This window comes from Anarhichas minor, unplaced genomic scaffold (genome assembly GCF_050575085.1).
Source record: "Anarhichas minor isolate MPS153535 unplaced genomic scaffold, ASM5057508v1 ptg000031l, whole genome shotgun sequence".
NCBI lineage: Eukaryota > Metazoa > Chordata > Actinopteri > Perciformes > Anarhichadidae > Anarhichas > Anarhichas minor.
The window spans coordinates 2273294-2298436 of NW_027466477.1; the positions used below are offsets into that span (position 1 = coordinate 2273294).

The 25143-nt window shown below is 41.5% G+C and overlaps 3 protein-coding genes and 1 long non-coding RNA gene across 5 annotated transcripts in view; 2 read left to right on the forward strand and 2 right to left on the reverse strand.

Annotated features, from left to right (window-relative positions):
• Nucleotides 1–2097: 2097 nt before the first annotated feature.
• lman2 (lectin, mannose-binding 2) lies at nucleotides 2098–9276 on the forward strand. 2 transcript variants are annotated; one of them, XM_076105186.1, is made up of 8 exons: nucleotides 2098–2319; nucleotides 3422–3540; nucleotides 3916–4033; nucleotides 4801–4880; nucleotides 5619–5780; nucleotides 5994–6108; nucleotides 6397–6516; nucleotides 6913–9276. In XM_076105186.1, the coding sequence occupies exons 1-8, from the start codon at nucleotides 2184–2186 to the stop codon at nucleotides 7071–7073; spliced, it is 1011 nt and encodes a 336-aa protein (XP_075961301.1). In that variant the 5' UTR covers nucleotides 2098–2183; the 3' UTR covers nucleotides 7074–9276. The 2 variants fall into 2 exon arrangements, with proteins under 2 accessions (XP_075961301.1, XP_075961300.1); XM_076105185.1 differs by lacking the exon at nucleotides 4801–4880 and adding an exon at nucleotides 4653–4735 and having other exon boundaries at nucleotides 2099–2319.
• Nucleotides 9277–10824: 1548 nt separating this feature from the next.
• Nucleotides 10825–25143, reverse strand: part of LOC142964694 (protein NLRC3-like) — a 54737-nt gene continuing 40418 nt past the window's right edge. The window contains exons 9-12 of the mRNA XM_076105169.1: nucleotides 19237–19410; nucleotides 17836–18009; nucleotides 13725–13898; nucleotides 10825–12311 (exon numbers count right to left, since the gene is read on the reverse strand). Coding sequence (XP_075961284.1) covers nucleotides 12302–12311; nucleotides 13725–13898; nucleotides 17836–18009; nucleotides 19237–19410 — 532 coding nt within the window. The 3' untranslated portion in view covers nucleotides 10825–12301. The remainder of the gene's footprint in view (nucleotides 12312–13724; nucleotides 13899–17835; nucleotides 18010–19236; nucleotides 19411–25143) is intronic.
• On the forward strand, nucleotides 19769–21335 carry LOC142964703 (uncharacterized). The gene is made up of 3 exons (XR_012957554.1): nucleotides 19769–19931; nucleotides 21035–21117; nucleotides 21218–21335. It is a non-coding gene; the product is annotated as an uncharacterized LOC142964703 (long non-coding RNA).
• Nucleotides 20226–23259, reverse strand: LOC142964697 (NLR family CARD domain-containing protein 3-like). Its single transcript, XM_076105173.1, has 3 exons — nucleotides 22989–23259; nucleotides 20697–22494; nucleotides 20226–20596 (listed from the first exon to the last, which is right to left on the reverse strand). The coding sequence occupies exons 1-3, from the start codon at nucleotides 23257–23259 to the stop codon at nucleotides 20392–20394; spliced, it is 2274 nt and encodes a 757-aa protein (XP_075961288.1). The 3' UTR covers nucleotides 20226–20391.

The window sequence follows — 25143 nt, forward strand, 5'->3', positions numbered from 1 at the left end:
GATATAACAGTAAAACAATGGAGGTAGAGGTCACGGGAGAGAAACAAAAAAGCAACAGAAGGTCAGAGAAAGTAAGAGCATAAGAAACAGAACAAAGTAACGGACATGAACACAGAACAAAAGACAAGTTAAAAGCGGTTATGAGTATTTTAGGCGGCACACCAGAGGATTTTCAGGTCACTGCGTCCGTGAGGTGATGCGAGTATGATGAGAGATGAAGGTGAGGTAATAAAACTGCCTCCCTGCTGCTGGTCGGAGGACTCAAACCTCCAGATTGATGCCAGCGACCCTGAGAGGCTTTTAGGTCTGAGGCCGAGAGACGTTCATACAACATCACTCGCACAGGAGAGATTCAGCCAGGTTCAAGGACCAGAGATCGTTCATCTGTTAAATCATTCAATGCAACTGCAAGTTGTGAAAACTCTACGGCTCTTACCTGTGTTCACCTTTCTCCTGATGTGAGCTGGTGTTGTCCTCGCAGTGAAATATTTCCACATCTTACGGTTGAATGTAAAAGTGGATTCAGAGCGCTCCAGATAGCGTCTCTGCTCCCCACGTCTAGTTCAGCCCAATAAAATCAGGAGAGTGTGCTTTTAAAAGCTCAGTTTAATGGTTTTAGGTTGTTTTTTCTCCTGCAGACCGGTGAGTCACCGAGCTGGCGGCGGAGCAGCCATGACATTTATGGCGTGATTCAGGTGGAGACGAAGCCAGACGGAGAGATGTGAAGTCGGGGCCGCTCACTTAACTGAGTTTGGTCTCGTCCCACATTATGAGACGGTCGTCTGATGGCTGACGCAGACGGACATCAGAGGCAGTTTAGTTCCCTGAGATTGTGGATTTATGTGTTGTGTGTTTTTCAGCCTTTTTCATTCATTTCTCATTTAACACACATCAGTCAGTCTGTTGTGTTGTCGTGCATCATCTACAAAATGTAAATCAAAGAGACACGTAGCAACCAGGAAGAGACTCCAAATGACCACAAAGACACATAAAAGGACTACAAAGAGATGCACAAAGACTACAAGGAGACGAAAACAACTAGAAAGAGATGCAAAACTGCTGCAAAGAGACAAGTCATCAGAGACACGAGAGTCGACCTCTAGCTCACCTGGTAGAGCGAGCTCCCCGTGTCGGCTGAGTCCTTGGCAGCTGCCGGGGTTTGATTTTCTGTCCCGTGGTCTTTGCTGCGTGTCTCTCACCTCTTTCCTGTCATTCTCCAGCTGCTGTAATAAATGCAATAACGTCCCAAAAAGATGACTATTAATGAAAAAGAGACACAAAGCAATGCAAAATGACCACAAGGTGACACAAAAACAACCACAAAGAGGGAAGTTAACGGGGACTTAGAAGCTTTAATGTGGAAATAACTCTTCTGATATTATTGTAAGACCGTCATGCAGACGATATGGACCTTTTGTATTTGCATTGTCTGGACAAAACAAGAAGTTGCACCTGATGTCCTCAATAAATTCCCCCAATGATGATTTTTATGATGCTTATGTTCTAAATTGTGTTGTCATGTATGGTTGTTGATTTTACTCCTTGTTCAAAGCAAATTCCCCAAGAGACAATACAGGTTTTATTCATTCACTGGCATTATTATTATTATTATATTTTTACCCGTAAATGTAATAAACTCTTTGACTAATGTATTGTAAGTTATTTATAGAGTAGCGTAAGTATAGTTTAGTTCAGTTTAATTCAACTACTGTATCTCTGTTGAACCAGAGAAAACTTCACAAACCTCTGTTTCTGTTTTTATTGTTTGCCTTTTGTCGCCCCCTAGTGGAAAACACGCGCATACCAAGTGCTCCCTGATTGGCTTAGTTTGCGATGTGCTTTTCTCTGATTGGCTGGTACAATTTTCACCGTCTACAAAAGTCTTCCGTGCGGAAACACACACAGCTTAATGCTTCCACCATATTATTTCACTTAAAATATATCAAGCAATTCAATTTTTTTCAACTGGTAACATGTTAGCCTTATAAGATAAATAAATAATGATTTTTAAAAATAAGTAAGTGAACAATATGACCCCCCGGTTTAAGAAGTGCGGCAGCAAACGTCGGACGTGTGTTGTTTCCTTCCGGAAGATAATAGAGAAGGGACCGGCTCGATTTATGGAGTTTCGAAGAGGAAATTAGTTTTGAGAGTTTCTCTCCGAGGCTGTTTTGAACCAAACAATGGGGAACTTTAGAGCATTTCTGAGCGCACCGCTGGTCTTCTTGATTTTCCAATCGTATCTGGTGTGCTGTGATATAACGGACGGAAACACGGAGCATCTGAAGAGGGAGCACTCGTTAATAAAGCCGTACCAAGGTAACACGGATCAGCTAGCTCGTTAGCTAACCTGCTGCTAGTTACACTTTTCTGTCTTCCGCTGCGTTTTTAGAGGATATCAAGCGACATGTGCGACTTCTTAGCTCACTAAACTAACTGACTCTCGTGTTACGGCTCATTCATGCGGACTAATTGTACAACTAGATAGCTTAACATGCATGTATTGTAATGCAGAGGTTGTGAATTGTTCTTTAACCAAGGACCACCTAACATATGAAAGATACACAGATTATACCGGGGATGTCCTCATGTATGTCTCTTTGAGTTGACCTTTTTACACCTGTACAGTCTCAGTTATGTGAAATGTACGCTTGTGTTATAACGTTACATACAGAGATGATTTGATTAGATTAGATTCAGCTTTATTGTCATTGTACAGGTACTGAGACAATGAAATGCAGTTTAGCATTTAACCAGAGTGCAAAAAGCAGTTAAGTGCTGCACATCCACAGAATAATATACCTAATAAAATATAGAATACATATAGAATGTATGATAAAAGAGATTTTCTACATGTTTCAGTTTATTTGCAAATGACTTAACAACTAACCCAGCATGTTGCTTTGTTTTAGAAATGTAAATAAAATATTATAGATGTGTTATATGCCGTTCAGGAGGGTGTGGCCCTTTAACGACTACATTTGCAGACCTCTGATCCACGAGGCAGCTCGTGCTTCTGTGGTGAGTCTCAGCAGGAAGTTGTTTGTAACTGAAGCCGCTTTATCACTGCACTCATCTCACCGTGTGCTGCAGGGGGCTGGAACTGTTGCAGTTATTCAGGTCGAGGCAAGAATTCCATTATAATGTAAATATGTGTTAATGACAACACGTGCAGAGCGCCTTCAGCATACAGAAGTGTTTGTCAGGACGTGTCCTTAGAAGTGCACGTGGAGGGAGGTGTGTCTGTTTAATTCAGCATCTGCAGATCAGACTCACAACTAGGGATGCACCGGCCTGTGGCCTTGTTAGGTGGGACACTGAGCACGGTTTATGTACCGGATCTGTTCGACAAACAGAAACAACTTGATGAAACATGGATTCCTCTGATCGTGTGCGGTCCTCTCACGCGTTCGTCTCTCAGGTGTCGGCAGCAGCCCCAGCAGTCAGTGGGACTTCTGGGGAAGCACGTTGGTGACGAGCTCGTACGTCCGACTCACTCCGGATGACAAGAGCAAGCAGGGATCCATCTGGAACACTGTGGTGAGGAAAGACTACAAACATGGCTGCTGTCCCCGTCTGACTCTGATGTGTTTGTTTATACACAAGTCAAAGCTACTCCAGCCTTTGGTTGAGAGCACATGTTTAAGCCACGCTCTCTTTACCAACCTACATTTAGTCTCATGTTTATATTTTCTCTCTTTCTTTGAATGGAAGATATATCTAAAAAACTAATATAATATATAATTACAATATAAAATGTTTGCTACCTCACATTAACTTTTGGTGGATGAAGGTGAAAATATGCAACCCATGTTTAATTTTATACCTGATAAACATTTGCGTATTATATTCAGACAGTGTCCTGGAATATAAAATGCAATACTCTATGAAACCTGTTCTGGTTCTGGTCTACAGCCGTGCTACCTGAAGGACTGGGAGATGCACGTGCAGTTTAAAGTTCATGGGTCAGGAAAGAAGAACCTCCACGGCGACGGCCTCGCTGTCTGGTACACCAAGGACAGACTTCATCCAGGTAACGTTCACGTTAAACCCACCCAGCTTGATCTCACTTCAGGTCACGCTGGTCCTTCTTGCAGCAACGAGTCAGAGTTTGCATTTACCCAAAATGCAATTCTCACCTGTCACCTGCAGCTCTTCACAGACCCAGTTCCCCTTTTCTTACCCGTGTCATATTTAGATTAAAAACAAGTAAGATTGCACTTCCTGCTACTGCGCCACAATAAAAGACTTCAAGAAGCTCATTGGTTGAAATCTGTCACATCATAATTTACAGCAAAGCAAAGTGTATCAAAACAAAGAGGCTGCTTTCTGTCGGATCAATATACGAAACTTCTAGAACAAAGTCTGAACCATGTAATACATATTTACTGAAGTACTAAAACCTTAACGTAGTGAGACGGCGTTCTCTCGGCTCACCTGCATGATGACGAGGTAAAGGTGAGAGCGCTGCAACTCTGAGAAAAGTAAATCTAAAGTGTAAATGAACGCTCATCGTGCTCACTCCATCAGAAAGCTGTTTTATTTTTTAATGTCCAGATGTTTGTGTCGACCCTCTCAGCTTCACTGCTGACCACAGGAAAGTGTCTCTTGTCGTCTGCTCATGTGTCGCCTCATCTCTGCCTCCATCCTAGGCCCTGTGTTTGGAAACCAAGATCAGTTTCTTGGCCTGGCTTTGTTTGTGGATACCTTCCGCAATGACCTCCATGGGATGGATGTAAGTGTGTGTGTGTGTGTGTGTGTGTGCAGCTCGAGGCGATTGACCGGCTTGTTTCTTTTCAGGGCCTGTGTTTTCCAACAATGCTCTCTTCCACGGGCTGGCCGTTTTTATAGACACTTACTCTAACGATGACGCCACGGATGTGAGTGGTTTGCTCAGGTTTTACTCGTCAGCACGCTGTTGTTCTTTAACTTTGAATCGGCATGTCGTCAGAACGTTTTAAGCATGTTAACGTTTGCAAACCGCACAGAATTAATTTGCCATATTTTCACGTGTTTGTCTCGACTTTAATGACGAAAGTTATTGTCTTTAAAGGAGGTTGTTTCTGTTTCACCGGAACTTGTCTTGTGAATTATGCTTTATACTTTCACATTGCAGCTGAACGTGTCCAGTTCTGTCTAACCTCTCATGGGAGACATATCCTCAGATTAATAATCTACACTCACACACGGCACAGATCCCCATCTGATTTACTTTAACATGCACAAGTCAAAGCTTGTAAAGTAGGAGGAACAGTGAGACTTAATACCGACAGAACAAGTAGTTTGCTTTAATTACAAGTCTCTTTGGTAACTTAGAAAATACAGTAATATGGCTTTCAGTTCAAATTGTATTGATGTCAGAGTTTTTGTTCTTAGTAAATATGAACAGACGTCCAAAACTTCAGATATGACTTTAAAAAGCCTGCAGTGTGAAGGTAGCCTGTGTGTGTGTGTGTGTGTATATATATATATATATATATATATATAACCTGAAATGTATCATGTGGGCTTCTTATATTTTCTTTTCCTGTATTCATTTGTGCATCATCTTTATTCAAGAGTTCATACAATGCCTTTTATTTCCACACACGTGTTGACTCTTTCCTCCCCGTCTCCAGCGCTCCTTCCCGTTCATCTCGGCCATGGTGAACAACGGCTCGGTGAACTACGACCACGGCAAAGACGGCCGCTCGTCGGAGCTCGGAGGCTGCTCGGCTGAGATCCGGAACCGAGAGCACGACACGTACCTCGCCATCCGCTACTCCAAAGGCAGACTCACGGTACGTAGAGACACTCGATGAGTAGCTTCTCTTCCTTTAGTCCAATTAAGAACATGTGATCCAGACATAAATGAGTACAGCTTCTCCCTGTAAAGAATTCATATTTTAAGCCCATACTTGTGTCTGGATGTAAACACTTTTTCCACATAAGGAGTATTTTCTTGATTATTTTCAGTAGCTTTAAGTCTCTTACGTCCCGCCTTTGTCCTGCAGGTGATGATTGATGTGGAGGACAAGAACGAATGGAAGGAGTGCATCGACATCGGAGGCGTTCGTCTTCCTACCGGATATTTCTTCGGTGCCTCGGCAGCTACGGGAGATCTGTCTGGTGAGTTTACACACTCACACACCAACGAACAACCGAAGTAGAGAAGTCATGATATTCACCGCTGAAGTTCTGAAGCAGAGGTTTGTTGAGGGCCATTGTAGGTAAAAAACGATCTACATAAAGAGCTGGAGGAGGAGAGTACATTCTTACATTTACGAGTAGAAACTCACAAAGAGATTCACTTGAATATTATCTGAGATGATAAAGTCTCGATATATATATATATATATATATATATATATATATATATATATCGATTTTCTAAACTGATCGTGTGTTATTTTCCAGATAACCACGACATCATCTCGATGAAGCTCTACCAGCTGATGGTGGAACACACCCCCGAGGAGGAGAACCTGGACTGGACCAAGATCGAGCCCAGCGTCAGCCTCCTCAAGTCCCCTAAAGGTAGATTCAAGTTCCCCGATTTTCTCTCTCTGACAGCAAAATACAGAGGTGAAAACATTGTAAATATAGCGTACTCTGAAACAGATGTTGGTATTTGTAGGTGTCTAACATGCGGCCACAGCAGTACATTACTTTGCTGGTGCTGCTGTCTGTAGAAACATCTGCACTGTCCCTTTAAAACGCAGCGCCTCAACCAGGAAACAATAATAGAAGTTAGTTAAAGAAACAACAAGGAGGAATCTTAGTTCATGTAGGTACGAGGTTTTATTATCATGCTTCTGCTCATTACACTCTTTTAAAAACACGTTTCTGGGACTTATTTAAAATAAGAAGACGAGCAGCATTTCTGAATTGAACATGAAAATGAACACGGACTCTTCTTTTTGTCCTTCGTAGACAACATCGACGATCCCACCGGAAACTTCCGCGGCACGCCGCTCACCGGCTGGAAGGTCTTCCTGCTTCTGCTGTGCGCTCTGCTGGGGATCGTGGTGTGCGCCGTGGTGGGAGCCGTGGTTTTCCAGAAGAGACAGGAGAGGAACAAGAGGTTCTACTAGAGGAGAGGAGAACCTCATCCAGAGAGGTGTTTGTCGTGGAACGAACTGTTTCCAGACGACGGCACATTCAATGTGAATTCTTTCCTAAAGATTGTACAAAATGTTTATATCTTTTGAAGCACTGCGTTTTGGAGTGAGATGTGGTAACTTGTGACGTCGGTGAGAAGGTGCAAAGAACTAGTGGCGCCCGTCATGATGCTGTCTTTGTCCTCCATGTTTTCTTTAGTTCCAGGGTTAGAGTATAGACCTGCTGTCCTAAACAAACTTTAAAGGGTTTCTATTGGTTCCTCTGCTGCAGACGTGACGCTACAAAATGGTGAATTAGGCTGTTTTACCTTCGTTGAAGAAAAGTAGCTTCATACACAACATCGGATAAAAACATCGTGGGAACAGGAAACGTCCACATTAACGTCTGACGCGTTGAGCTGGAGGCCTTATTGAGTGACTACACGTGAAGCATAACTTCTTCCTGTTGCGTCTTCAGGTCTGATTGTCGGTTACGTGATTGGCTAACGTAGCGTTTCTCCAAAAAAATGATGATAGAACTTTTCGCTGCAGGCCGCCTTGTTTTTTGGGGGGTTTGCGTCCCCTCTGGTCTCCATCGCCGCCTCCCAAACACGTTGGTTTATTTCTCTTTCTGTGTTGCCGTCGCTCTCATTTTGACATTAAAAAAAATACAATTTGGTCTGTTAGCGACTTTAAAATGACAGAATGGTTTTAAGTTGCTGCTCTCCGTGTAAGACGTTCCCCATAGAACAGAATGAATGCTTTGGCTCTGTAGGATTTTAAATGATGGAAACGGTATTCTCATGAATACGTACAGCTGTGTTTCTCATTCAACCACCTGAGTCACACGTCGGCACTATGATGTCTTTGTCCCTTATGTTCTACTCATGGAGTTAGATCTTTAGTGTTCTTGGTCTCCGCCGTGTTCACGCTCTCTGTTCATGCTACAGTTCTTCTGTTTATTCACTCAGGTCACCTCTGAGGACAGACAGACCACTACTGCTGCAACCAACCACTGTTTGATCCGCCAATCTGGTTCAGAAAATGTCAAGAAATTATAAAATATATATACATACACGGTATAAAATTCCCAAGTGCTTGTTTTGTCTAACTAACGGAGGTTTCGTTGAATCTCAGAGAAAAATATTCACATTCGAGTAGCTGGAACCAGATGATTATCGATTTAATGATAATTCATTATTAAAGTAGTTTTCATCTAGTTTTATGAAATGAAACATTAACGTTGGGGCGGAAGGAGCCGAGGCGCTACATCACACAGCAGATCCCATTATATTTCATGAGTTCAGGTCGTGATGCGTCTGGATCTGTGTGATTCACCACCTCTGCTCAGCCCTGAAAGCTCCTCTGGCTGTTTAGTTGAACTGAGTAAATCTCAGACGCCACATGGCCAGAGAGTGTAGCGCTTCACAGACTGTGTTACGTCAGAGTTACAGAGGCTGTGAATCTGCATTGATCTGAAAACGGATCAATTTAACAAATGTTGCGACGGCACAAACGGTAACATTTCCCATCATGTAATTATATATCGTTTAAAACCAGTTAAATATGAACGACGACTCGTGAAGCTCTTACTAACTAGCACAACTTCTCCTTAATATATATGTATATATATATATATATACATACAGCAGGATGAGGCCACTCTAAAGGTTCAGTGCACACGTGGATGCATCTTGAAAACTGGACACGCTGAATTATTTGATGCTTCTTTATTTCTTTTCTCTTTGGGGTCTTTTGAGCAGCGTTTTTTATTCAGAATATGCCTTTGTTGTTTTTCTAGGTGTGTTTGTGTTGAATTAACTTCTTCAGGATAATGAATATTAGAATAAAACAAGTGACTGATGCTCGCAGATATTGCTGGTGATGAAGCTTAAAGGAACAGGAGTTGTTGAACCCTGAAGACACATTTGATCAGTTTCTTTTAATGTTTAGTTCTTTTATTTCCATAATGTTCCCGTTTGGTTCAGAAATGCTAAAAGTAAAATGTTAAGGATTTGATGGCACACTTGTACTTTCATTGTTGATGAAATGCAGCGTACTCTTTTAGCGTGAGTCAGCGTTCTTCAGGTCGTTCTGTATTTGTTTTCTGCCACATCGGTTGTTTTTGGTGATGGGTCTTAAAACAGCTCGTCTCAGCAGAAATAATGTATTCAAATAAATGAAGAAACTATTGGAATGTGAATTGTTTTCATTTTAACAGACACTGGATTATTGAAGTATTATCAGGTAAAAATACTTCAGTGACAAAAGCAAAAGTCAGGATTATGAGTGCCCCCTTTTTAGTGCTGCAACTAATACAAGTTATATTTATGGGTTTTTATTACCATAATATCACGTAAACAGTATTCTGATGTAGCTGTTGGGTTTATCAAAAACAATGTCATATTTCATAAGATCACATGATCGCTGTCGGATAAATACCTTGTTTTCCTCTGAAGTGTATTGCAGTATAAAGTATAAATATACAGCATAGTGAAAATACTACAGTAAGTATTAATTCACATTAGTTGAATAATTATTTCTTTGTTTTCACCGGTGGTTGAAAGTAAATACATAACAACCCACTCTAGTAGCTAACAGATGAAACTATGTATATAAATGTGTATAAACAATAACTTCATTCATTATTTTATTTTTTACAAATCTGCTTCATTATGTAGTGATTTTTCCAGCTGTTTATGCCCCGCCCACTCTTCCGCTCCCAAAAAAGTGCTCGTATCCATGTTTGCAGTAGGACTATTAGTGTTAATTATATATTAACATTAATATTCTTCAGTTGTTTGAAAGCGTGTTGTTGACTCGTGTTGGTGTCTAGTTCAAGGTGATTGGTGGACACATGACTGTTGTATTCATATATTTAATGACCTGTAGTATTGTCTTCATGGGAAACATCAAAAACAAGTGACCTGATTTATGAGTCTTCAGACTGCTGAGCTCAGGATCGTTTTGTGAGTTTAATTATGTTTAATTTGTGCTTCAGCTGCGGCTGTGTCTCAAGTGGTTTGGTGGATTAGATCTGTCTCCTTTCACGAGCTCTCCTTTTCCTTTATGAGGGGAATAATGTGAGATTTATGATTTGTGTTCATTTAAATAAATATGTTCCATGTGAGTTGTCCCACTTAAAAGCATTTAACGGTAGATTACTGTATTGTTATGCAGGTAGAAGCAACCTGTGTGCAACACTGACAACCGTAAGATTTATTTTCCGTTAGATGCTCTATGATAGCAGGTTTAACTGTCAACATACAATCATTACAAAACGTGTGTGTGTGTGTGTGTGTGTGTTTGTATAAAGTAGGCCACTGGTCATTTTCTTCGTCAGAATAACCAAAACTTTTTTCAAAGTTTTGCTCTCAGTTTTATATTATTTTAGATTAATAAATCAGTCATTGTCAACATGTTCAACTCAAAGTTATTTATTCATAAATTCCATTTGCCATTAATTACCAACATGGTCAGCAAATGTAGATTTTTTTTTTTTTACCTGATTCATTATTAAAGGAAAGCTCAAGGTTGAAATTTCAAAATCAATAATTTTTACATTACAAATGTATCTTTTCAGCCTCCACACACACGGACGCACGCACGCGCACGCACACACACACACACACACACACACACACACACACGATCCTCTCTTGACCATCTGGCTGAGATTTAATCCAGATTATGTATCTGTATGTATTATTATTGAAACACCAACCAAACTCACTGCATGTTATTGGCATTTATATTTTTATTCCCAGCTGATCAAACAAATGTTAGATGTTTTTAATTTATAACTCTATTCATTTTCCAATTTATTCAGAGTATAAATTCCCCAGAACAATATTGTATCGACCTAAATAGTACACAATGCGCCTACCATCCGAACACCCCCTGGTCATCAAAATCAAAAAAAGCTTTTGTGACTTTATTACCATGATATTTTTTCAAAATAGAAATAAAAATGTGGAATAAAATAGTCAAAATTTTTTGGTTTTTCTGCATCAATTTCGATGTAAATGTTTTGAATGCAGACAGTACAACCTTCAAAATACAAGAGAAGCTCTTCTTTAAAACCCAACGAATGCTGGCCAACAGAGGAGAATAAAACTTAAATGCATCAAGAAGCCAAGTCTGCTTCACAGCGCCGGGGTTACAACTGAAAGAATAAGACTCAAATATTGTCATTCATGTCATCAGAATACATCTGCAGCACATGAATGTAACAGAATACACACATGTAGTAGATGTTGTGCTCTACATGAGACAGTGATGTTATGAATCTGTTCACTTCATCATTCACACAGTCTGTGATTTATTGCCAGCTGTTCTTTCTGCATTCAGCAGTTTGAACTGTTACTTTTATGACTTAACTTCTTCTTATTGGTTCAATATTTCCTAACGATCCACGTACTGAGCTCTGATTGGTCAGTAGGCGGTGCTTTTATACGAGTTAATAGGTGGGCGGGGCTACACCAACATTACAGAGTCAAGTCTCCTGCTGCTCAGAATAAAACCTCTTTTTGTGAGTAGGAGTTCTTTAACCCTGTGACTCTGTGAACACAGTTGAATTCTGTTCAAAATGATGATAAAACACGTTCACTATACACTGTATAGTGAACGTATTTTAACAGAATTTTAGTGACAGTGTTTAACTTTACTACGTACTTAAAATAGCTGAAAAGCACCATGAACATCATTACTACTGGTGGTGCCCCTATTGAGCGTTTTCACAATAGTTTTACAAATGTGGTTGAACATTATCATGAAACAAATCAAATTTCCAGTCAATGACTTCTGGTGTGAGGGGCGTGGCTTTTCAAAAATCACATTTTGTGACGTTAATTACAGCGCCACCATGTGGCCGATCGGAGTTATATGTCTTGAGAAGCACATGAACATCATTTCCAGTTATTGTTCCAAGTTTCATTTTTCTACCTCATTCCAGCTCACGGGAGTTTGAGCTGAAGCAGCAGACAACAAATATGAACCCTAACAAAAATAATCAGTAGAATTTCAAAAGGTCCTCGGGCCCTAAATAAGAGTAAATCTGTTGTGATATGAGGCCCAATGTCTGTATATGTGAGAGGGTGTCAGACTTTAGTCTTTAAAAGTCTTCTGGTGTTTGGTACACTAAATAAAATCCAGGTGGAGGTGGTGGAGCAGTCTCCAGTCTCCAGATGCTCTCTGGATCATCAGGACTCAGATGACAGAGATCACTTCCATCTGATGAGAGAAGAAGAAGACAAGAGAAGAGATGAATCAGTGTTTACAGAGACTCCCTTCATCAGCCGTCAGTCAGTGACGCAGCTCATCCAGTAGAAAGAGCAGCTTCCTCTCAGCTCTCATGTTAACCTACACTGAGCTCCAGGCTCACACACCTGCAGACACTTTGGGCCTCCAGTCTGTTGACTCTGCAGGTTCCACTGAAATAAAGTGCTGAGAGTCCTGAACGCATCATGACTGCAGAACCAGAGAGGTGTTCACTGCTCACTGTAAAGATGGATTTAACCCTGTTATGCTGCGTTCACAACAAACGGCAAGTGGATTTTTCATGTGACGCGATTACATACAAAGTAAATGCAAAGTCACTAATAGACGTAAATTTGAGCCAATGATGCAAAAGACGTGATGCAAATTTAAATATTTCCAATGGAGTAAGAGATACACGTGAGGCTGTGTCGTTAAAGCCTTTCAGCGTTGAGATTCTCCTCCTTCATCACTGACGTCCTGACGCTGTTGAATCAGAAATGGAGGATAAACATATTGAATCCGTCTGTGTTCACCCAGAGCTCTACGATACCTCATACAGAGACCAAACTATGTGTATGAATGTATGAGTATGAACCACAGACTGTCTATGGTACAAACAATAACCACGCTGACCTATTTACGCCTAGATGATGGAGCAGCTACAATGTTAGCATAGCCTAGCATCTATTGATCCAGACTCCATTCAGAAAACAACCATTTTAACAGTTGTTTGCTTGTCATCTTGTGAACAGACCTGACAAAGCATGAAGTCAGACTTTTTACAAATCAGCATCCTTTGAATGTTTGTTGAACTTAAATCACAGCTGAATCTGTTTATTTTGGGTTCATACAGCTGTAGTAAACCAGCCGACGAGTGTCTGGATAGATACAGTGAATACAGCCTCCAGATGATGTTATGAACCACACATGATGGAGTTTGGTTTCAGATATCTGGGACTTCCTCAACTTGTACAAAGCAGCACTAGTGGTTATTTCAGCCATGACTGATGATTGGCTACATGTAACGCTGGTTCTATGAAGTGAGAGAAGTGATGTGCAGGCTTCAGTCAGACTGATCTCAGAGCTGTGACAAAGATGAACTGATCAATAGTTTGATAGTGTGATGAATGAGGACCACTGTCTCTAAACATCTGATGATGCCGTCAGCTGTTAACAAGCTTCACTTCCTGTAGACGTGAACAACAACACATCGACTCAAACACACAATCACAACAAGCTTCTGACTCATCTGATTGGCTGACTGCTCTCTCTCTCTCTCTCTCTCTCTCTCTCTCTCTCTCTCTCATCCAATCCTGAAGCCTGTGGATCTGTGTTTGGTACAATGCTGCTGAAACCAGCATGGACTGACTCCAACCCTCTACTGACCTCAGAGTCTCCAGTCTACAATGTGGACTCTTCACAAGATCAGAAAGCAGCTTCACATCTGAATCCTTCAGGTTGTTGTAGCTCAGATCCAGTTTTCTCAGATGGGAGGGGTTTGACTTCAGAGCTGAGACCAGAGAAGAACAGCCTTCCTCTGTGATCTCACAGTGTGACAGACTGCAAACACACAAAACAACACACAGAGTTTCTTATATCGATACACAATGAATAATTATTTTCATCATAAACATGAGTGGCTTTCATTTTGGTTTCATCTTCTTTTGTATAAAACAATGTAAAAGAAAAGCTAAATGTTTTGAAAAAAGTTAAGAAATGTTTTTTTTAAATATTACTTTAATAGTTAATAGTAAAACGAGGCAGCTGATGTGAAGTGGAACATATTACCAGAAAATGTATCACTTTATGGATCTATACGTAGATAAATCAAATAGAGTTATTGATGAAACATGAAGGTGCTGCACTAGCAGCAGACAGTGAACCCACCTCAGAGTCTCCAGTCTACAATGTGGACTCTCCAGAAAACCTCTCAGCAGCTTCACATCTGAATCCTTCAGGTTGTTGTAGCTCAGATCCAGTTTTCTCAGATGGGAGGGGTTTGACTTCAGAGCTGAGACCAGAGAAGAATAGCCTTCCTCTGTGATCTTACAGTCTGACAGACTACAAACACACAAAACAACACACAGAGTTTCTTATATCGATACACAATGAATCATTATTTTCATCATAAACATGAGTGGCTTTCATTTTGGTTTCATCTTCTTTTGTAAACAGACATTTTGTGAAAATCCTGTCACTGTAAAGACATTTAAAATCATTGATCAGCATTGATCCAGATTCTTCAGAGCAGATCAGAAAATAAAATATTATTATTATTAATAAAATATATTGAAAAATACCAAATGATCTTAAATGTTTTCCTAAAAATTATTTAAAAAAAAGGTTTGGTTCTTTAAGTGTGATTCAATTAAACGTTCTTTTAATGATGAACATTGAGTCTATCAAGTATAGTATACATAGTAGGGTTGTCACGATACCAAAATTATGACTTCGATACGATACCTGCCATAAGTATCATGATACCAGATACTTACAATACGATACCAGAATTCGATACAATACCACAAATACGATACGATACTGGTATATTTATCTATAATAGTAATAAATAAAACATCTGTACGGTTCCCTTTTTTACCAGCTTGTTCCTGCCCAGCGTTTTGAACACTTAACAAATGGCATTCATATTAATGTTTAACCTCTTCGCCTCTCTCTTTTGAGCCTCTCTCATAATTCCGCTGGCTTTCAAACACAGCTGAAGGGAACTCTGTCTCTGTGTTGCTGCTGACTCTGCTGGCATCTGTCTGACTGTCTGTGGGAGTGGGTGGATAAACAATGCTAAATGTACTTGCATAGTGAGTTTGATATTTTCACTTCATATTTTATCTTAATTCATGGAATAATTATTTTTCCTTAACTAAAAATAAAAATAATTAGCTCAAGATCCACCCTCAGGCTCCACCAGCATGTAGCCATTTTGCATCAATTGTGTTTCATATCGTACACTTTTGTGTGCATTGTGACCTCATGATCATATAGGCTTGTCGTCAAACTAGGCTAAGGCTACTCGTGTTAGGCTGTATATGGGTGAGCTTGGGGGTGTTCATGTTTATAATCACATTTGCTTTGAAAGGTTCGGGGTGTCTGTCTGAAAGGTGCTTTGCCATGTTAGACGTGTTGCCTCCCTTGGTCTGTGTGGCTTTGAAACACGTTTTGCAGACGGGTCTCTGTATGTCAGTGGGCTTTCCTTCACTGTCTGCAATGTAGCCAAAGCACTTCCAGATTTCACTTCTGGCATCTTTTTTTCCAACAAGCCGAGGACGGTCGGCAAAAGCTCCTGCACTTGAGGCCATGTTTCCCCAGCGATCGCTGCTGTGAGTGATGCTGCCTGTTGCTGTGTGAGCGCTGGGCAGCCCCGCCCCCTTGCAGTCAATGCGTGCAGGCAGCATGACAGGGAGCGGAGCAGTGAGTGCGCTCTGATCGCGCGCTATTTTAATGAAGTATCGATTCTAAAAATATGCAAAATCGTATCGTTTTTAACGTATGGGTACCGCGGTACCTTTTTAGTATCGATACACCGTGCAACATTAATACATAGTATATTTATCACGTGTAGTGTAGTATATTCAAGTAACTTTTGTCTCTTTGTAGTCATTTTGTAGTCATTTTGTGTCTTTTAGTGTATCTTTGTAGTCATTTTGTGTCTCTTTGTAGTTGTGGTAGTGGGCGTGGTCTGTGCTCAGCTGTAGGGGAGAGATCTGTGGGAGTGGTTCAGAGGAACAGTGCCAGGGTTAATTGGCACAGCTGTAACCGGTTGCTAATCATCCCTCATTCCTTGGGTACATCTCAAGTCTCTTAATTGCATCCCCGTTTCCCTCACTTGCGTCCTTTCCTTGCGTCTTAGTCCCTCCCACCAGGGATGCATGGAGGAAACCATGCAAGGAGAGAGGAACGAGGAAATATGTTTTAACAGACATGAGACGTCCTTTCCTCAGTTGCGTCACGTGAAGCGACGTCTGTTTCTGATGACGGAGGATCAGCTGATCACAGCTGGATCAGCTGTCAGTCGGCTTTAACAGCTGGAGAGACTTTTGATAAGTTTGTGTCTGTTCACATGATCACTGTACTTAATAGTAACTAATAATACTAATAACTAATAAAGACACACAGTAATCACCACTGTAGAGGTGTTTCTCTCTCTAGTCTGTTAAACTGTGTCCTGTGTTCTGTTTATAAGCACAGGATCCATTTCTACCGGCGGAATGCGATATCGTCTTATTTATGAATTATTTGCGTCTACGTTTTGAAATTGTGAATGTGGCGTCATTATTAAATAACCCAGAATATGATTATTGTTTCTCTTAAATGATAAAACTCATCAAACACTCAGGAATGATGTAAAAAGTGTTTTGTATCTCAGCTCTCTCTGACTTTAATTGTTTCCATAATAAAAGTTATTGAGGGAAATATCAGATCATGAAAACACAAATCTTTCTAATAAATGAAGAAAGTTGTTTGTGGTCGTTTTGTTGTTCAGACTACAATGAACATTTATTTAAACCAGACGGTGAATCAGAAACCTAATCAAATATAAACTAGAGTTTATTCTGTGATCCGTCTTCACTCTGGTGTTAAACTCCAGTCAGTCAGTCCGATCGGCTGCAGCGTCCAATCACATAACTGATGAACAATGAGGGGGCGTGTCGGCCGTTAAAAGACTTCCTGGAAGTCTGTTCTCGTGGTTCCTCGCTCATGGCTCCTCCGAGGTCCCTCCTCCATCCTCCATCCTCGCTCCTCAGAGCTACATTAGAGCTTTGGGATGGCCGTCAATATGACGGCAAAGAAACAACTTCCGGTTTAAGCGAGGATCGAGGAGCGAGGAAACGACAATTAAGAGACTTGAGAAGTACCCCTTGTCAGCAGTAGCAGGCTGGAGCTCTGGTGGCCAGTGAGACAAAGAGGAAGAGGAACACCAGCCCACGAGAGTCAGACTGATTGATGCACACTGGCCTGTGTGCGCTCTGAGGAGCCGGGCGGCAGGAGAGAGCACACGGCAGTGTGAAGTTTTGTTTAAGTTTGTAAATAAAATACGTTTGAGTAAACCTTAACTGCTGAAGACGGTGTGGTGTGTTGAGGACCCGCGAGTAACACAGAGTCGGCTACACTGGCACCTGAACCACTCCCACAGATCTCTCCCCTGCAGCCGAGCACAGACCACGCCCACTACCACAGTAGTCTTTTTGTGTCTCTTTGAGTGACATTTTGTAGGTAAAGATCAGGGGGGCCCCTGACACTTTGGGCCCCTGGGCCTGTGCCCGGTAGGCCTGTTCAGTAATCCATCCAACAGCAGGATGAAGCCAGACAAGTTGTACATTTCATGATTGTAGAGGATGACATGCAGACAACGAGGCAGCTGATGTGAAGTGGAACATATTACCAGAAAATGTATCACTTCATGGATCTATACGTAGATAAATCAAATAGAGTTATTGATGAAACATGAAGGTGCTGCACTAGCAGCAGACAGTGAACCCACCTCAGAGTCTCCAGTCTACAATGTGGACTCTCCAGAAAACCTCTCAGCAGCTTCACTCCTGAATCCTTCAGGTTGTTTAAGCTCAGATCCAGTTTTCTCAGATGGGAGGGGTTTGACTTCAGAGCTGAGCCCAGAGAAGAACAGCCTTCCTCTGTGATCTCACAGCCTGACAGACTGCAAACACACAAAACAACACACAGAGTTTCTTATATCGATACACAATGAATCATTATTTTCGTCATGAACATGAGTGGCTTTCATTTTGGTTTCATCTTCTTTTGTAAACAGACATTTTGTGAAAATCCTGTCACTGTAAAGACATTTAAAATCATTGATCAGTATTGATCCAGATTCTTCAGAGCGGATCAGAAAATATAATATTATTATTAATAAAATATATTGAAAAATACCAAATGCTTTGGAAAAAAAAGTCAGCATCAGAAATGTTTAAAAAAAATTACTTTAGCAGTTATTTTACAAAAAATTCAAAAAAGGTTTGGTTCTTTAAGTGTGATTCAATTAAACTATTTTTTAATGATGAACATTGAGTCTCAAGTACAGTATACATAGTATATTTATCAAGTATAGTATAGTATATTCAAGTAACTTTTTGTCTCTTTGTAGTCTTTTTGTGTCTCTTTGTAGTCATTTTGTGTCTCTTTGTAGTTGTGGTAGTGGGCGTGGTCTGTGCTCAGCTGCAGGGAAGAGATCTGTGGGAGTGGTTCAGGGGAACAGTGCCAGGGTTAATTGGCACAGCTGTAACCGGTTGCTAATCATTCCTCTTCAGCAGTAGCAGGCTGGAGCTCTGGTGGCCGGTGAGACAAAGAGGAAGAGGAACACCAGCCCACGAGAGTCAGACTGATTGATGCACACTGGCCTGTGTGCGCTCTGAGGAGCCGGGCGGCAGGAGAGAGCACACGGCAGTGTGAAGTTTTGTTTAAGTTTGTAAATAAAATACTTTTGAGTAAACCTTAACTGCTGAAGACAGTGTGGTGTGTTGAGGACCCGCGAGTAACACGGAGTCGGCTACACTGGCACCTGAACCACTCCCACAGATCTCTCCCCTGCAGCCGAGCACAGACCACGCCCACTACCACAGTAGTCTTTGTGTCTCTTTGAGTGACATTGTGTAGGTAAAGATCAGGGGGGCCCCTGACACTTTGGGCCCCTGGGCCTGTGCCCGGTAGGCCTGTTCAGTAATCCATCCAACAGCAGGATGAAGCCAGACAAGTTGTACATTTCATGATTGTAGAGGATGACATGCACACAACGAGGCAGCTGATGTGAAGTGGAACATATTACCAGAAAATGTATCACTTCATGGATCTATACGTAGATAAATCAAATAGAGTTATTGATGAAACATGAAGGTGCTGCACTAGCAGCAGACAGTGAACCCACCTCAGAGTCTCCAGTCTACAATGTGGACTCTCCAGAAAACCTCTCAGCAGCTTCACTCCTGAATCCTTCAGGTTGTTTCCACTCAGATCCAGTTCTCTCAGATGGGAGGGGTTTGACTTCAGAGCTGAGCCCAGAGAAGAACAGCCTTCCTCTGTGATCTCACAGTGTGACAGACTGCAAACACACAAAACAACACACAGAGTGTCTTATATCGATACACAATGAATAATTATTTTTATCATGAACATGAGTGGCTTTCATTTTGGTTTCATCTTCTTTTGTAAACAGACATTTTAAAATCATCATTACAGCAAAATAAGTTATTCCAGTGTGGTAGATTGCTCTAACAAACTAAAAGCACGACTTAAACCGTCCTGGTTCCCTGAAAGCAGGTGGGCCAAAAGGATGTTCATGTTGGTTGGACAAGTCATCCAACACTTTAATCCCGAGCAGGATAGTGGCCAGTTCACCTTTCAGATTACACCATTATTTCCAAACGCATACGTTATAGTGCCGTGTTGTGTTTGTGCTCTCCCTCTGTTTTCTCTCTGTCTTTTCGAGTGCCACCCTCTGTCCCGGATGCAAGCTGCAGCGGCTGATTGGACGCGGCTGCGGACAATCGCGATCAGCGGTGGATAAGAGGAGAGGAGGTCCTGAAGGACAACCTCTTGGGGGCAGACCACAGTAGTGAGGCTGTGCGTGTGAGCTGACAACCCTTGGGCAACCCTTGGAAGCTGTGTGTGTGTGTGTGTGTGTGTGTGTGTGTGTGTGTGTGTGTGTGTGTGTGTGTGTGTGTGTGTGTGTGTGTGTGTGTGTGTGTGTGTGTGTGTGTGTGTGTGTGTGTGTGTGTGTGTGTGTGTGTGTGTGTGTGTGTGTGTGTGTGTGTGTGGCTTTCTTTCTATAAGGAAGTAATTTTCTTTTGCTGCCGTGCAAGCAGCTAGCCTTTTTACAATAAATACTCTTTTTGTTAAACCGTCATCATTGCTCAGTCTCTTTCCCCGGGAAATAAACACCGTTACTCCCCGCATCCCTTAGATGCCAAAAAGGGGAACGTAACAGCATATTAGCAGAGACACTAGTAGACATTGTTATCCCACAGTAACATTTTGGTAACACCACCATGAACTTAGTAGATCCGACACTTAGACCACTTCGTCATCTTTGTAGTAAATCACCTGATCCTAACCTGAGAGTTTCAAGTGTACAGTTCGGACTCGCCAGTCCAGCAGACAGCTGCGTCACTCCTGAGTCCTGCAGGTTGTTGTTACTCAGGTCCAGCTCTTTCAGACTAGAGGACTGGGAGCTGAGGACTGAGGACAGAGCTCCGCAGCTTCTCTGTGAGAGGTTACAGTCACTCAGCCTAGGGGAGGAACAGGGATCAATACAAACAAAATGTTTAATCAAAGTAAAATATCAAACATACTTAGTAATGGTAATGTATCCGTAGTGTATCTGCCTACAGAGCTTTGTTGGAGGCTTTGACCACTGGCAGCAGCCTCAGAAGAGCCTCCTCTGAAGCAGAGTATTTCTTCAGGTCAAACACGTCCAGATCTTTTTGTGATGACAGTAAGATGAAGACCAGAGCTGACCACTGAGCAGGAGACAGTTCATCTGTGGAGAGACGTCCTGAACTCAGGGACTGTTGGATCTCCTCCACAAGAGAACCATCATTCAGTTCATTCAGACAGTGGAACAGATTGATGCTTTTCTCTGGAGACACATTCTCACTGATCTTCTTCTTGATGTACTTGACTGTGTCCTGATTGGTCTGTGAGCTACTTCCTTTCTGTGTCAGCAGACCGTGTAGGAGTTTCTGATTGGTCTCCAGTGAAAGACCCAGGAGGAAGCGGAGGAACAAATCCAGGTGTCCATTTGGACTCTGTAAGGCCTTGTCCACAGCACTCTGGTAGAGATGTGTTAGCTTAGGTTTTGCTCTCAACACTTTAGACCAATGGGTTCTTGGTTGTTTTTTTGCCATCAGGTTGACACCAGAGTTGATGAAGGTCAGATGGACATGAAGAGCAGCCAGAAACTCCTGAACAGTCAGATGGACGAAGCAGAACATCTTGTCCTGGTACAGTCCACTCTCCTCTCTAAAGATCTGTGTGAACACTCCTGAGTACACCGAGGCTGCTCTGATATCGATGCCACACTCTGTCAGGTCGGATTCATAGAAGATCAGGTTGCCTTTCTGCAGCTGATCAAAAGCCAGTTTTCCCAGAGACTCAGTCATCTCCTTGCTCTCTGGACTCCAGTGTGGATCTGTCTCAGCTCCTCCATCATACTTGACCCTCTTCCGTTTGGACTGAACCACCAGGAAGTGGATGTACATCTCAGTCAGGGTCTTGGGCAGCTCTCCTCCCTCTCTGGTCTTCAACACCTTCTCCAGAACTCCAGCAGTGATCCAGCAGAAGACTGGGATGTGGCACATGATGTGGATGCTTCGTGAGGTCTTGATGTGGGATATGATCTTGTTGGCCTTCTCTTCATCTCTGAATCTCTTCCTGAAGTACTCCTCCTTCTGTGGGTCAGTGAACCCTCTGACCTCTGTCACCATGCCAACACACTCAGTCGGGATCTGATTGGCTGCTGCAGGTCGTGTGGTTATCCAGAGGCGAGCAGAGGGAAGCAGTTTCCCCCTGATGAGGTTTGTCAGCAGCACATCCACTGAGGTGGACTCTGTAACATCAGTCAGGATCTCAGTGTTGTTGAAGTCCAGAGGAAGTCGAAACTCATCCAGACCGTCAAAGATGAACAGAACCAGGAACTCTTCAAAGCTGTAGAACCCTGCTTCTTTGGTTTCACTGAAGAAGTGATGAACAAGTTCCACCAAGCTGTACTTTTTCTCTTTCACCACATTCAGCTCTCTGAAAGTGAATGGAAAGATGAACTGTATGTCCTGGTTGGCTTTGCCTTCAGCCCAGTCCAGAGTGAACTTCTGTGTTAAGACTGTTTTCCCAATGCCAGCCACTCCCTTTGTCATCACTGTTCTGATTGGTTCCTCTCCTCCAGGTGAGGCTTTAAAGATGTCTTCTTGTCTGATGGTTGTTTCTGGTCTGTCTGGTTTGGTGAATGCTGTTTCAATCTGTCTGACCTCATGTTCATCATTGACCTCTGCAGTCCCTCCCTCTGTGATGTAGAGCTCTGTGTAGATCTCATTCAGAAGGGTTTTGTTTCCTGCTTTAGCGATTCCCTCAAACACACTCTGGAACTTCTTTTGAAAGTTGGATTTGAGTTTCTGCTGACACTCCAGAATATCTGGATGAATAAAACAAAGATAAAAATCAATGAGGGGTTGTTTCAGTGAATGCAAGTCATTTCTAACAAGTTTACACATTTCTTTATGAATGAAATCTATTTCTCTCATTTGATAACTAAAGGCTCTGAAGAGGTTAACGATTGTAAAATCACTTTGTATCATTTAACATCAACTGGCATGTTGTGCTTCATGTGTGCATGAACTCTGTGGTCTCCAAATAACCAGAAGGTTTATTACTTCATTACAGAGGGAATTAATGACGTCCAAGCAGTATCTTACAGTCACACCAGTGTGCTACTTCTAAACATTAGAGGCAACAAAAACAGGATTGTCTGCCTTTGTTTCGTTGCTTTTTCTGAAATTTTCAAATGTATTTTCTCCGGTGGACGTGTGTTTGGTAGCTTCTTCTGAAAGCCAAGGTGCAACTCGCTTTTTTACATTTAAAGTCTTTGTGAGATGTAAGTTTGATCTTTGTGTTCATACCATGACTTACCTTTAGGTTCTGATTTGGTTTTTGATAAACTCTTCACTAGATCATTCTCACCAATCTTCACTAAAACTATTTCGGTCACTTTCATAGTGTTTCTGCTGTAGATCTTGACCATCTCCTCCACTGTGTCCATCCGGTCTGCATTCTCCAGTCGACTCTTTGGGATTGCTGGGAAGTCTTCTATGACCTCCTCCAATAACCACTTGAATTTTTTAAACTGGTCGGCTCCTAACTTCTCCAAAGTGTCCAAGAGGACCTCTTTAGGTGTCTCCATCTGTCCTCTCTGTCAAGATACAAAGGATATTGTTTCATAATATATAATTCTATAATTCTTACATTTTAAAATCATGTGATGAAAGAATAATAATCATGCTGTACATATTTACTGACAATCAGCCACTTAAAGGAGAGTATGAAGGAGATTGCTTGATTGCGTAATGCACATGTGAGGATTAATTACAGGCCTAGTCCTAGGTTGTCCTGCTGTTCATCAGACAATAAGTGACAGCAGCTGATGTAACATGGGACAGTAACTCTGATAACAACACTGTTAGGCCTGGACGGTTAAGATGGTTGTGTTGTGAACATTCAGAGTGTTAACAGTTAAAAAAAACTCAGCTTGATCCAACCTGTCAGACCAGTTCAGACACTCAGATTACAAACTTCTGTTGAAACTACTTGAGAAACATGAACATTGTATTTCTAAAAATCATTGTTCTTTATCTCAGAGAGAAATTCTACTGCATATAACAAATCTATCTTTTGAAACATCGTTCTATTCTCCAGTTAAACCAGGCATGTCCAAAGTCCGGCCCGCGGGCCAATCACGGCCCGAGGTCAGATTTTATATGGCCCGCACCTTCTGTCTTAAAATGCATTATTTATGGCCCGCCAGCACAGTCAAAACGGAATGAATAAATCATACAAATTCAACATGCAATTCCTCTTTTTACCTCATGGTGGCAGCACCACTCTGTAACTGTCTGGCTGTTTGAAATGGGCTCTGACCCTTGACCTGTCGTGTTACGGCAAGTAAAAAAAGGAAAGTCGATAATGAGGGCCGCGGCTTCCAGGAGAGGTGGAGATCGCAATATTTTTTTCACCGAAAACCGAAACAACTGTGTCTGCTAATTAGTCATGAGACTGTTGCCTTGTTTAAGGAATATAATGTAAAGAGACACTACGAGACCAAACATGCTAATGCTACAACAAGCTATCAGAGCGCGACCGAGCTAGAAAAGTGAAGCAACTCCAAGATAACTTGGCCTCACAGCAGCGGTCCTTTTCACACGAAAACATCATCAAAGTCAGCTACCAAGTGGCCATGGTAACTGCTAAACATGACAAACCTTTTACGGAAGGTGAGTTTATCAAAGACTGTGTTATGAAAATAGCAGAAAACATAATTGCCCCGAGAAGAAGACCGAGTTTGCTAATGTTTGCCTGGCTCGTAACACTGAAGAGCCATCATCAGATACTAAGAGACAACTTGATTTTTTTCGTTATCCTGTTTCATGTGTGCTGAACTTAAATTTAAATGTGAGACAACTTTTCATTACCCTCACTAAGTCATATTTAAGATTGTCTTGAGGTGAGAATATTGATCGGTTTCTATGTAATGAGCTTTTAGATGGCTTGTTCTTTGTGTTATCTGACTTTCAAGATGTGAAAGAAAGGCAGAATAGTTGTTGAGATGTGTTCACACATGAATGCTTACATTTGGTTACATTGCTATTTGCTGTCATTGAAAATAAAATGATTAAATAACAATGTATGTATAGGCTACTTGTATTGTTTAAAATAATGTCAGCAGGGACCGTTGACCCTTGGGCATTTTCACATTATCAAATCTGGCCCTCTTTGAAAAAGGTTTGGACACCCCTGTGGTAAAATAACAATGTCAGGAAGTAAAGTGACTTTTTTTTATCAACCTGACAAAATTACGTTCTTGTGGGAAGAAAAGAAAAGGCAACAATGTAACTTCTTTACATTCTAATAGAATATAAAGAAGCTACAGTGTATAGAATGATTCTATTGAAGTTATTCCTTTTTTAAATGTTTTAGACGAGTCACTAATCACTTTAAAATAGTGATTATAGCTGATTTAACTTACAGACATGAGATTGATCTTCTCATGTCACTCTCTTTATACAATGAT